Source organism: Pempheris klunzingeri, chromosome 18, assembly GCF_042242105.1.
Source record: "Pempheris klunzingeri isolate RE-2024b chromosome 18, fPemKlu1.hap1, whole genome shotgun sequence".
Lineage (NCBI taxonomy): Eukaryota > Metazoa > Chordata > Actinopteri > Acropomatiformes > Pempheridae > Pempheris > Pempheris klunzingeri.
In genome coordinates, this window is record NC_092029.1 from 1360885 (window position 1) to 1374803 (window position 13919).

Sequence of the window (13919 nt, forward strand, 5' to 3'; positions counted from 1 at the left end):
AATGATTTTACAGCCTAATAATTCAACCAAACATTTTCATAGTTTGATCTTTCCTTGTGGTTATTTTAACACTTGTATCGCCTACAGTGCAGCACCATTAGTCAGCAGCATAGACTGTATACAGGAAGTGGACAACGAAGCCTCGACTTTGGCATTCTGGGCCTCGCCATCTTGGTGTTTTGGAGCCAGAAGGGACATTCAGGCCCCGAAGAGTCTGATTGGTTAGGTTTAGGCATGCCCCACATCTGATTGTTTACTCAGCTGGTGCATCCTCCTCTACATGGACCATAATCTAGTACATGAACATCCTGGTGTGCTGAAGAAGACTGTAAACTACAGACTGAGAGCAGAAGCTCATCAGGAAACTGTTCACTGAGCTGATAAATCATTTTCTCATAGACTTCCATCCAATCAGACTCCTGTTTGGAGCCAGTGGAGTCGCGCACCTCGTTGCACAGGAACACTGAGGACACATCGTAATCTAAGTACAGCAGTTCATAGTACTGACGACCTGAACTACAAAAATAAGAAAAAATAAAAGACGTCAGGAAAACTGTCTTAAAATTAACTCAACAGTTTGACAGAAAGTTCCTCCTCCATCACTATTTTTCACCTCTTTTCTCTTCTGCTGATAATGAACCCCTTCGCCTCCTCTCTGCTCCCCCCAGTTAATCAATACAGGCCGGCAGATTTGCAAACACAGACAAAACACACACACACACACACCGTTTTAGAGCGAGTTCTCTCAATCAATTAGTGACACCTGTCCTGAAAAACACAGCCTGAGGAAGACAGCTCGTAGACTGGGTGAACTCTGGTGACTGTGTGTGTGTGTGTGCAGTTATCTATGTATATGTGTGTGTGTGTGTGTGTGTATGTATGTGCAGTTATCTATGTGTGTGTGTGTGTGTGTGTGTGTGTGTATGTGCAGTTATCTATGTGTGTGTGTGTGACGTGACTTGTGTCTAATCTGAGTAAGTGGGATGTGTTTGGGGACTCCTCCTCCGCAGCTGTCTTTTTTCGCACACAAACACACACATTATATCCAGTGTGTGTGTGTGTGTGTGTGTGTGTGTGTGTGTGTGTGTGTGTGTGTGTGTGTGTGTGGTCTTATTAGGTCCATTTAAGTGGGTGTTTTGATGCTGTCAGGCACTGACATACACATTTTGCTCTAAATTCGGAGAACAAATTGTTGTTACAAGAAATGCAGCGAAGCCTGTGATGGGAAACAGAAACCAGGCCACATTTGCATGCAAGTGTGTGTGTGGATGTGTGTGTGTGTGTAGGTGTGTGTGTGTGTGTGTTTGTGCACCTTGACTCTGCGGACGGCGTAGGTGTGGCCTTGCAGTTGATTGACAGGCTGACGGACGTTCCTCAGGTCCCACACACACACACTGCAGTCTACTGAGCCTGTGGCCACAATATTCTGCAGACAGACAGTTGAACACTTTACACACTATCATACAGTCACACTACTATTAAACACTGTTACACATTATTATTAGAAAAACTCACAGTTTTAGCTCTTTAAGTGGCTGCTAGGAGGCCTTTTAACTAAACTAAAGAATACAGCCTGCAAAATGCTTTTCATGGACTCCCAATTATATCGCACGCTAGAGTCTGACATGTATTTTCTGCTTAAATCAATTTGGCCACTTCAGTCAGTGTAAAGCAATTATAAACGTGTGTTTCTGAGTTTGCTATTAACCACCAAGCCAAATCTAAATGAGTGAATTAATGAAACACTAAAATTGTTATGTTACACAATGTAGTTTTTGAACTTCAAACCTGTGGTCGACTTGTCAAGATTGACCCTACTTGAACATTTATTTTTTTAAATTTAAGTTTAAGTTTTTAACAAAAAGAGGTTAATATTATATTTCGTTTAATTGTAAATGTATATTAAAAAAAAGGCAGTATAACACAGTTCATTGTCACATGTTTTCACCAAGTATAACATGTATAATGTCAGTTTGCTTTACACAGACTTTAAGGTGGTTAAATACATTTAAGGTGGACTAAACTTGTTCAGGTGCATCTGTGACTTGAATGCACTAAAACAATTCTGGTTTTAAACGTATTTCAAACTACAGTAAACCTGTTGGGATATATTTCTAATATAATCTGAAAGTTGGTTATAAGCGCCATGTGTGTATTTGGTACATCGGGTCCTCACAAGGATACAAACAGTAAAGCCACAGGTGCAGCGCTAGGTGGGCGCTCACCTGGTCGTACTTGCACCAATCACAGCTGAGGATCTCGGCCTTGTGTGCCGGAACGGCCAAGCGACACGCCGCACTCTTCACATCCCAAACTCTGAGCGTCCCGTCACCTGAAAGACGACGGAGAAAGAGAGAGACAGGGGATTTACCCAGCATGCCCGGTTCCACCGCACTGGTTCAGCTTGGGAGACAAAGAGTGAGAGAAGGCTGCAGAACTCTCTGTGCGCTGTACATGTAGTGTACATCCATGTATGCAGATTAGGAATCCCCCAAATTCATTTGGAATACAAAGCTTTCTATGGGCTCTATTCAAACCCACTGAACTGCAGCTTTGTTTGTTTTTCAGTCTTCTGGACTGTGGGGACATTATTTACATGCATGCTGCCTGGACGACCATCTACTATCTACATGCAGGCGTGGACAGTAAGGAAGTACATTTACTTCACTCCTGTACTTACGGAAACTTTTCAAGTATCTGCAGTTTTGTTTTGGAAATTTACTACATTTGAAATATTGTGCTTTTGACTCCATCTATTTCTATGAATTTTCCTCTTATTTGCAGTCAGCAGATGAATCTTTGTTTCTTTTTCTAAAAAGCGACAGAGAGAAAAAAAAACTCTTATTATCTAATTTTTTGGTAAATATTAATACTGATTCCCAAATCTGTTACGATGAACTTTGGCAGCTTAAAGGTTTCACATTCAGAGCAGGTTTACATGGTTTAATGTTCAGAAATCACATTATTGTTCCCACAGCAGATGCGGCTGCTGCAGCCTCAGTGTGAACGCGTCGTTTTACACAAACAGAAGAAAGAAACGATCCGCTGCTTCACTCTCGCCTCGACATCTCCGTGTTGCCAGGAGCTGCCGTTAGGGAGGGAGAAAAGCGATGGCGGTCAGCGAAGTTTTCAGTGGGCGAAGAATCGAAACAGATTCGAATCAGAATCGAAACAGTCACACATTTACTGAGGAAAGAGAGAGGACGGTCTTTACTCGTAGTTTGGTGGCCTGTCGGCACACAAAGGACATCTAATCATGTTGAAAAGACATTAACAAGTGTATTTTGCATAATGAGGGACCTTTAAGTGTTAACTAACAAACTGCCTGAGCAGATGTGAAGTGAAAGGGAGAGACGGAAAGAGTTAAAGAGAGAAAGACAGAGCGAGCAAGAGAAAGTGACGGCAGGTATGTACATAGAGGTAGAGGAGGTTAATAGAGGAGCATACCGCTGTGTGTGTGTGTGTGTGTGTGTGTGTGTGTGTGTGTGTGTGTGTGTGTGTGTGTGTCCCATAACTGATTCCCTTATAAACCATGGTGCTCATTTCAGGGACCACTTCATTATGGCATCAACCCAACTTTATGTGTGTGTGTGTGTGTGTGTGTGTGTGTGTGTGTGTGTGTGTGTTTTCCTGGGCAGGGGTTGAGGGTCTGCCAACACACTGCGACAATCATAAAGCAGAACCTTTAAACTGTTCTCCCCCCCTCTCCCCTCTCCCCTCTCCCCTCTCCCTTCTCCTCCCCCTCGTCTTTATTCATTTCACAGCCAGCAGCTTCTGACAGGTTCATTCAGACTCAGCAGGCTTCAGGCGGCTTCAGACAAACCAGGTGGGGGAAAACCCGCCTTCAAACGTTTTCATCCACCCGTCTTTATGCAAATTGTCAATCTGAGCATCAAAGAATCCATAGTGCAAATCCTGAAAGTCAGAATATATCACTTGGCTGAGGTGGAAAATGATCCAGGAAATGCAAATGGTGGCAGACGTGGAGAAGAAATGATGACCTGCGTGAAGCATTAAGAGCTGAAGAACAGACAGTGACAGACCATTTGACACCTTCAAGCCCAAACCTTCGGCCATTTTGACGTTTTCTGAAACCTGGAAGGTACTAAAATAAGATTTCTGCACATTTAGACCTCTGACACCACCGCTGCAATATTATAGCTCATTACCATAAAGGTAAAAAAACTTCTGACCCTCTGAGGCTCACAGGAGATTTCTAAATACTCCATCACTGGTTCAGCTCTTTGCTCACAGCAAATGTGTTAATTTATTATTCATTATTAGATGAATACGTACGAATAAAACAGAAAATGATCAGTCCTAAAGTGTCTAAAAATTATTATGAGAAGCAGCGACGGCTCTTAGTAAAGACAGAACGTTGCTCTACGAGAAGAAAGTCACTGCACACACCCATTTCAGAGACGCTATTAAACAACGTGTGTCTAAATTACATCGCAGCACGTGTGGGGGGGGGGGGGGGTGGCCGGAGCGCTGGCGGTCCTGGTGTTAATACACGAGGCTGACAGGAACATCTGATTTCCATGTTTCTCACACGCTGATGAAGTGTTGTCTTCTGTTCTGTCAGGTGCACCCGGCTCAAACTATAGGTGCTTTTATTGTGTCGCTCCTGTGATGCAAAGGACCGAAGTTTGGACGACTTTAAAGTCGCAAATCTGGAAGCCACCGACAAAATAAATGAGCTCAATAGGATTATGTGGCTGGGACTCTGGAGTGAACCTTCCTGGCCACCACGAGGGGCAGAGCTGGCTGGGATATTTTGGAATCTAAGCCGGGGGTGAAGTAGGAAAGGCTGCGGAGTTTGAACAAACAGCACGGAACAAATCCTGACCGCTCGTTGCAGCGAGCAGCTTAACGGGGACACTGGAGGACCTTCTTCCTGGCTTCACCTCATGTTTACTGACCAGCAGATTAATCCTCTGCTCCTGCCAGCGTCCCCTCCTCCTCCTCCTCCTCCTCCTCCTCCTCCTCCTCTGTTCCCTCTTCGCTCCCTCCACCTCTTCTTTGATTCCTCACGATGGTCAGACCACGTCCTCCCGCTCCTCATCGATTCTTTCACACTCGCTTTAACCCTTCACATCGTTCCTTCTTTCACCCGTCCTCTCCTCTCTCACACACTAGACTTCTCAGCCATGCGTGGACACTACACCGGACACTACACACTGTGTGTGTGTGTGTGTGTTTGCTGAACTTGCTGATACAGCAGAGATACCAGGTGTAATAGAGTGAGACCCTTTTATAGAAGTCAGCCTCTAACACACACACACACACACACACACACACACACACACACACACACACACACACACACACACACACACACACTTTAACATGCAGAGCCAGACCCTCTTTGCTGCAAGAGACACACAATGTTAAACTGTTCTGATGTTGTAAATGCACTCACTCGCTCACACTCCCTCCCTCTCTCTCTCTCTCTCTGTCTCACACTCACACACACACACACACACACACACACACACACACACACACACTTCTATCACTTCAGAGAGCATTATATTGACTTTCATTCATTTCCTGGACACTAACCCATGTACGTCATGAAGACACACACACACACTTTTAACATAAAGCGAATTTTCTGCAGGTGAATTACAAAGTCAAAGACGTGACCAGACACAGGAAGACACTAACTTACAGCGGGCGACTTGAAGGAAATGACGGAAATCTGTTAATTTTGCATGTTGAGTTGAAAATATTCAACTTCAGCGAAGAATTTGGCAGACAGAATACAGTTTTCCTCGATTTGTCCTTGAGGGAAATCCCTGCACTGACGGGCTCAAACACACCACAGACAGACCGGACTAAAGAGGACAGAGCCTGGAGGAAGCACAAGTAAATGATCTGGCACCGTAACATTTGGTGGAAACACACCTTTACTGACAAACAGCAAGGTAATCAGCAGCTTCCCATTTTTCTCTTCTCCTTCTATTCACAAAAGCATTTTCTGGACCGTGTTTGTCACAAGAGGACCTTCTTCTATGGATGAAAGTTAGTTAAAGACAGATAGTTAAAACCAACCTGCTCCTTCTGTGAATAGAAAACAATGACCCTCATTTATCTAAATTTAAGTTTCCCAAAGAAGTAAGCCTGTTCCAACCCTTATCAGCTCAGTGGACGTTCTCCTGATGAGTTTCTGCTCTGTCTCTAGTTTACAGTCTTCTTCAGCACAGCAGGATGTTCATTTAGTCAATGATGGTCCATTTAGAGGAAGGTACACCAGGAAGGGGGGCGGGGCTACCTTGTGATTGACAAATCTTACTGTCCTCAGGTAAATGGTCCCTTCTGGCTCTAAAACAACAAGATGGTGACAAGCTTCAAGCTTCCGAAATGGTAGTTCACTGTGGCTACGTCCACCTGATGAATCTCAGTCCAGTATTCATTCTCCTTTTAGCTCTGATTGCTAACTGATAACCATCACACTCATCACATTCATCACACTTAAGATGCTGCAGAAATCCTGTCAAACTATCGAAGCAGGATACTTTGCACAAAACAACATTTGAAAAAAAAAACTAAATAACTAAAAGGTCCCTGCAACTTGTTGTGGTCACAAAGAGCCACTTCCTCTCCGTTTCACTTACAAACTACTTCCTGTTGCTAATCTTTCCCTGGAGGGGGGACGCATTTCTCTCACCCTTCATGCATAGGCCTCCACATCTAAAAATATGTTTCTCATTTCACTCAGTGATCACATTCAGGCTGAATGTGATCACAGCGGCCGTGTGGGTGGCTGTAGCAAAGAGGGTTCAGATAAAAAGCCAGAGAGCTGCATTCACACAGATTTACATGATTGTTTTTATTGGCTGATGAAGCTGAGATCAGCCACCTCCAGAGCTTATCTCTAATACCACTGGTACAGTAGCGCAGGGCTGAAAACAAACAAACACACACACACACACACGGCTGGTTTGCATCTTCCACCGAGGCGAGCTGGCAGAGCGGCCGTGTAGGGAAACACAAACAACCAGAGGAATTACACGCACACTAAAGACATCGTGCTGCTTTCATCCGCAGATTACTTTTCGCTGCAGCTGTGCTTGTCTGCATTAAATTCTGTGAACAGTGAGAGGCAGTGACAAGAGAAATGGCAGACAAACTACAACCAGGTACTGGAACTAAAAGTGATTCATTTCAACGTAACTTGCAAAATCAGCTGATTTAATAAAGTCCACATGTTGATTTTGACAGGATTTGTGCTGTTGACCAAAAGTGAAGGAGCACAACGCTGAGTGTGTGGGTGAAACCACGTACAAAGTGGATTGTGTGAAATGTGATGTTCTGTTCTCTCACTGTGACCAACATCATTTTCAGAGTTTTGCACAGTGCTTCTGTCTTCTCGAGCACTTCTATTTTCATTTTCGTTTACTAGGGACTGCCTTCGTACCAGACCGTCAGCGAACCATCTCATCTCACTGCCTGCCGAGCTCGAGCTCCACCGCTGCACGGTATCCATGTTAAACGACCACAAGGCCTTTTACTGACTTTTAAATCTTCAACTCAACCAAGAAAAGAGCAGATACTCTCTCAAATCTGTATCTGCTTTGACTAAACTACCATGGCTGACAGTTTCATCTGAATCCCAGTACATCAGCCACTAACCTTTCCTGAATGCTGCTCCCTGAGCTGTTACCACAGACAAGAAGTAAAAGTGCAGGTAAGTGCAGGATCACCAGGTGGCCAGCGTCTATTATATTTCTCTATTATGCTGTGTGCACTTTGTGAAAAGATCTTTGCAGCGCTGCACGATGACAGAAAACACTGGAAAACAAAGAGTGTAGCTGCTGTTTACTGCAGCCGATTTGTTGCAGAGCTGAGAGCAACTCAAGCTGCAAATGACTCTGGAGGAGATCTGGAGGGCAGATTGAAAATTAACACACACATATGCTGAAGCTGGGTGTGGGGGTCTTGTGTGGCACTGAAGCAAATCGGGGGGGGATGGAAGGGGAAAACAGGGATGAGGGGGGAGAGAAGAAGAAGAGGAGGAGAAACACGGGAGGATGTGAGGAGGAGAGGCAGCGCGGAGCATGGGAAACCCCGATAAGCTTATCGGAATGAGACGCCATCTGCCCCCCCCCCCCATCTTTCCCTCTCTCTCTCTCTTCAAAGCCGGCGGAGGCAGTGGCCTCTCGTGCTAGCTGGAAAATGCCACCAGAGGGGAGGCCTCCACAGGGAGATAAGGCAGCGATTCTCCACCCCTGCACTAACAACTCATTATCATCCATCCATCCGTTCATCCATCCGTCCGTGAGACCCACCAGATCAGCACATCTTCATCACACTCACTGCTTTATTTTCAGCGACAGTGATGTTTTTCCAGATTTCAGAAGTGTCCAAACACGACTTCTGTGCGCTCCATTTTTAGTTTGCTAGTTTAGTTTAGTTACACTTGTGTCAAACTGCTGGCGGCTCCGTGGACGTCATTATTACAAATTTCATTCATGTTGCAGCTTTTAGCTTTTGAGTTTACAAACTGCAAACAAGCAGGAAATGAGTGACCCGTGAATAAGACGAGCTGGGTTCATCTCTATCTTAAACCGAGAGGTGACTGTCTAGAAAACACATCAGGAGGGATGTTTTGTGTTCTACAAAGGCGAAATGTTTGAAGCAGTTTAAGCTGAACCTTAAAAAGCAGAGCTGCAACTAAGGATTATTTTTACTAACAATTAAACCAACAACTGTTATTTTCAATTATCAATGGACAGTTTAGTCTCCATTGATCAAAAACTCTAAAAAGGACATTGCAGTGCTGCTGCTCACCACAGTACAAATACATTAGTGGTACTCTTTTGCATATTGAAGCAGGAGTGAAGTCTTTATATCCTCAACACAACATTTCTGGTCAAAACACTTCTTGCCACATTCAGAAGGCAAACTGAAACCCTGCTGGACCCCAAAGTTCAGCAACCACGGGTCAAAAAGAAATAACGCTCCACAACACCACAGCCAGCTTCTGCACTTAGAACTTCTCCACATAAAGGGCAGAGGTTTTCTGCAGCTCCGCCTGGCTTCACTTTTCTCACTTCAGTGAACCCACAGACCTCTGAGGGTTTACAGCCCCACTGAGATAGCTGACACCACAGGGAGCGAGCGATCTCAAGACGGAAAGGTCGGTTTCTTTTCCCGTCCACCTTCAGTGAGCGAGCAACACCACTGGGACCCTCTATAGGCTCTGGGGACGAGACTGGGACCTAAACCATTACACCCTGTAATTCAGACCACTGTACATCTTTAACATCCTTTATCCTCCACATGCAGGACTGGGCACCCAGTTTTTGGTACTTAACACGCTTTGAAGGAGAAAAACATAAATTCAGTCTAAACTTGTTATATGTTGAGAATTGCAGCCTGTCACAGTCTGCAGCCACAGCAACGCTGTCATGCACGTGTGTTGGACGTAGCCAACAACGCTTGTAGAAATTCTAACCAAAAATCAGCCAAGACAGAGTACAAAGACGACCGTATGAATGGAAAAGCGCTTTGAGTGGTCGCGATGACTAGAGAGGAGCTCTACAAGTTTACAATTTAGAGGAAAATAGACCAGGAGGCAGGGGAGGCTTTAGGGCGGGGCTACCTTCTGACTAGCCAATCAGGGGAGGGTCATGCCTAAACCTAACCAATCAGACACTGAGGCTGTTGCAGAATAAACGTCATTTCTGGTTCCAAAACCACAAGGTGCCAAACTCAAGACTTGAAAATGGGATTCCACGAACCAACGGGTGACGTCCACTTCTTACTTCTAGTCTATGCAACTAGCAAGCTGTGTGTGTGTGTGTGTGTGTGTGTGTGTGTTTGTAGCATCATCGTTGCAGAACAATGACGCAGGAGCTTGAGTCGAGGCTGTTGGGAGCATTTGACATTTCTCACAATGATGGAAAACATCATCATCAGATTAAAGCTTTCTTATTTTAAATCGAATTACAAATACCCACCGCGGCTGCGTCAGTCACTGTCTGTGTTTGGTTCATCGTTTTCCTGGTTTTTGCACAAAAAGATGACGTCCTCATTCTTAATCTTATAAAAAAAAATCAGGTCAGAAGCGTTTGTATGTCGTACACGACAGAACTGCTAAAAATCTTTTTTTTCATCTTATACCTCTCAGGCTTTTTTGTATATTTACTGCTTGGCCCGCCGAGCGACGCATTTTCACAGCTGACTGATGTGAAAAACATAAAATCGCAGAACTACCACATAATGTACAGACCGTTACAGGACAGGCTGAGCTGAGCGATGGCTCAGTTCCATTTCAGTGTCCCAGTGACCACAGCCCTGACAGGCCGGCAAAACTAAACGCCATGCAGCCATTATTAATGTTATTGACTTCAGCTGTGCTTCTCTTTCTGTGGCATGTTAAGAGGTCTCCAATGAAAAAGAATAACAAAGAACAAAATAAAGAATAAAACAAGATATTTTCTGAGGGGCAAAGTGTGAAGCTCTCCTCTCCTCCGTCCATCTATCGATTTCTCGTTTTCTCATTTCGAGGCCAGCTGGTCCCTCGTCTTCTTCCTCCAACACCTTCCCTGATGTTTCGAGCGCTGGCTGGCCTGAATGGACCAATCAAGAGTCCACGACGGGAACGCGTTTTAGAAAATGTCATTGTTTTTGAGACACGTAAACGATGCGTCGTGGTTCACTAGATGAGATACGAGCAGGGCAGGTGAGATAGAAACTAACAAGCCTACAAAAAACTAAAACTGCTTTTCTACTTTTATGGAAGCAACAATAGGGGGACTGACACAAAATCTAATAAAATAATATATAATATGAAGAAACCTACATTCCTGCACCACATTAGTTCACTCTCAGGCTTTACATGTCAACATTACATAATAATATCTAAAGGAAAGTTCACTCTTGTATTAATCAATAAATCCCCAAAATTAAGGACAACAAAAGTTATTTTCATTTTTTGCTGCCGGGCCAGTGTGTGTGTGTGTGTGTGTGTGTGTGTGTGTGTGTGTGTGTGAACCTTTGCCTCTGATGGACAACTGCTATCATCTATTTAACCAGACACTACCTGGTCTCATTGAACAAACACACATAATTAGAAGTGTGTTTCAGTGTTCTGCAAAACATCATTTGGCTGATGAGCATTTTACTGTGTGACAAAACACACACACACACACACACACACACACACACACACACACACACACACACACACACACACACACACACACACACACACACACACACACACACACACACACACACACACACACACACACACACACACACACACACACACACACACACACACACACACAGCACCGTAGCTCAGTCACACATAAAGCAGGACAATGATTCATCATTATCAAACACATTTCAGTGGAATTGATGATGTGATGATGATAATCTTATCATCTCTTATCAAAAACTTGTTCATTTGTCACACAAGCTGCTGAAAAGATCACAAACACACATCTGGAAGACATCAACACCTCTCGATGTCTGCAGGAAGTCCTCAGCTTCACTGAGGACTCTTATCACCCGGCACATGTTTGACCTCCTCGCCTCAGGGAGGAGATACAGTCTGATCGGAGCACTAATCACACGACTGACAAACACTTTCTACCGTCAACAGCAACAGCAAAACGGCAGCTCGGAAAACTAGAAGAACACAACCTTCAGTATCCTCTGATATCACCAGCGCCACTAATTTAAAGAATAGGGCGAAGGTATCTGTGCTGCGTCTCCTTTTTGTCATTTACTTCATGATGCACATCACTGGTTCCCTGACAGAGAAACATACAGGCTGCCCTACATGCTAGAAAAGGATCTGGAACCGTGATGGAGGGATGCTACTTCCAACAAATTCACGTCTGATGAGTGAATTCTGCACCAGGAACAGTCTCTAGATGAGTTGTAGTGTTTACAGTAGTTATTATGGAGGAGTTACTGGTCCTGGTGGCGTCCCATCACCCCCATTCTGCATTCAGCACCTCCTGATCATCTTCATGTGACCAGTCACATCACATCCTCACTGCAGGACAATTGTGTTGGGCAGAAGGAAAGTCGGAGACAGGCTGCAGATAAACACCGAGGCTCGTTTGTTCCTCTGCTGCAGGTCAGAAAGCAGAGTGGAGCTCCTGACCGTCACCTCAGCTCTCCTCTCCTCTCACTTCCAGGTTATTTTCAGACTTGGCCCCCAATAATTCAGTCTGCTGCCAGGTTGGTTTGGGAGGCAGAATCATTACTGCTGCTGCTTTCACACACAGAAAGGCTCCTGAAACGTGGACTGGATGTGCAACGAGTATCCACAGCAGCACTCTCCACTTCCTGTCTACTGTCTTCACTTATCCATCAAATAAAGGCACCAAAAGCCACAAAAATCTTAATCTTACTTAACATTTCACTCCCTTTTCCTTTGAACGTACTTCTAACCTCATTTAGTAAACTTAACGTGGTGCTTAAATGTTATTGGTGCTTGTGAACAGCTGGTTTTAACTGTCAGACAACATCAGCAGGAACTAAATAAAATCTCTCTGGATGTTGAACAGGTGTCCTGAACACAGGTGAATAAAGTGTTACCTCTCACTGCCTGTGTGCTGCTCCGTGTGCAGCTGACGCTTCGGACCAGATGTGAACGTGGAGGTGAGACAGTCGCTCCGCGGTAATAGGTTCATCGTGGAGGTCAGCACTCACTAAATCGTTTTAACGGAGCTCCAGAGCTCCACTGGACGACTTTATCTGATCTGGAATCAGTTTGCTCGCAGATCTAATGAGCTCTGGGTCGCTGGTCTGAAACTCAACAACTAACACTTTTGACCTTTGAATCCTGCGATTAAATTAGTGTTTGAGTTGAAATAAATCTTTATTTACATCTTCAGCATTGACACTTTTGTGTGTTTTATTGTGGACTGATATCAGAGCTTGTTTTTCTACCGGTTTTATACGACAGGATTCTTGGTGGTTTGTTGACAGTCTCAGAATTCACGACATGAGACACAAATATGGGAAATTAATCAAAGTAATCAAAGCTACTTTTCTCTGTTTTACATAATTGTAATTCACATCGAACATTTCTCACTTTTCTGGCATGATTGGAGTTTAATAGTTATTAATTACTAATTAAAAACTTGCATAGTAAAACTATTATTGAACACCTGAATGTGATCATTGTTTTGTCAGGGGAAAAATGAAGTAGACAGTATGTGTCTGACACAACAGACCACTATAGCGCCCCCGTGTGGTCCATCATGCTACTGCAGCCACTCAGATACACACACACACACACGCACACACACACACGCACACACGCACACACACAGTATTCATTATTAATATTAAAATATCATTCCCAGTCTAAAACCACTCAGGGTTCATTGTATCTCTGTAGTTTGGTAGTTTTAGTGTTGTCATATGTGAGTATAGAAATGAAACCTTACAGGTCACATAGTTGCACCAAACTAAACCCCAGAGCACCAGGAGCTGAACATCTCCCTGCTTCTAACCTCTCATCAGAGATTTCTGCCCGCTCTCGCAAACCAATTAAGCTGAACTCATTAGCCAACTTGTCTGAGCACACTTCCCCAGCAGCTCCTGAACGGAGGGCAGCTGCTGCACGTCTGACTCCAGCTCGTCTCCAATCTGAATGCTGGGCTGACGAAACGCACATCCATCACCCGCACGGCTCCACCCCTCTGATAAAGTTAGCAAACGCTCCCACACACACCGATAAGATAATCCCAGCTGTCCCTCTGGCTACAAACTCATTGCCTTAATCGTCTTCAGAGGGAAGCTCATTTCCAAAACTCACTTCCTCGGTGGAGCGGGAGGCGAGGAGGAGCTGCATCACAACCTGCAGCAGCTTTGCTTTATTTCTTTACTCTGGTCTTTATTACCTTTATTACAACCTGAGGACGTGATCACGGCTCGGGTGG

At 44.4% G+C, this 13919-nt stretch overlaps 1 protein-coding gene across 1 annotated transcript in view; it reads right to left on the bottom strand.

Moving 5' to 3' along the window:
- Positions 1–13919, bottom strand: part of pex7 (peroxisomal biogenesis factor 7) — a 43894-nt gene that overhangs the window by 25765 nt on the left and 4210 nt on the right. Inside the window, exons 7-8 of the mRNA XM_070849452.1 lie at positions 2226–2332; positions 1313–1426 (exon numbers count right to left, since the gene is read on the bottom strand). Coding sequence (XP_070705553.1) covers positions 1313–1426; positions 2226–2332 — 221 coding nt within the window. The remainder of the gene's footprint in view (positions 1–1312; positions 1427–2225; positions 2333–13919) is intronic.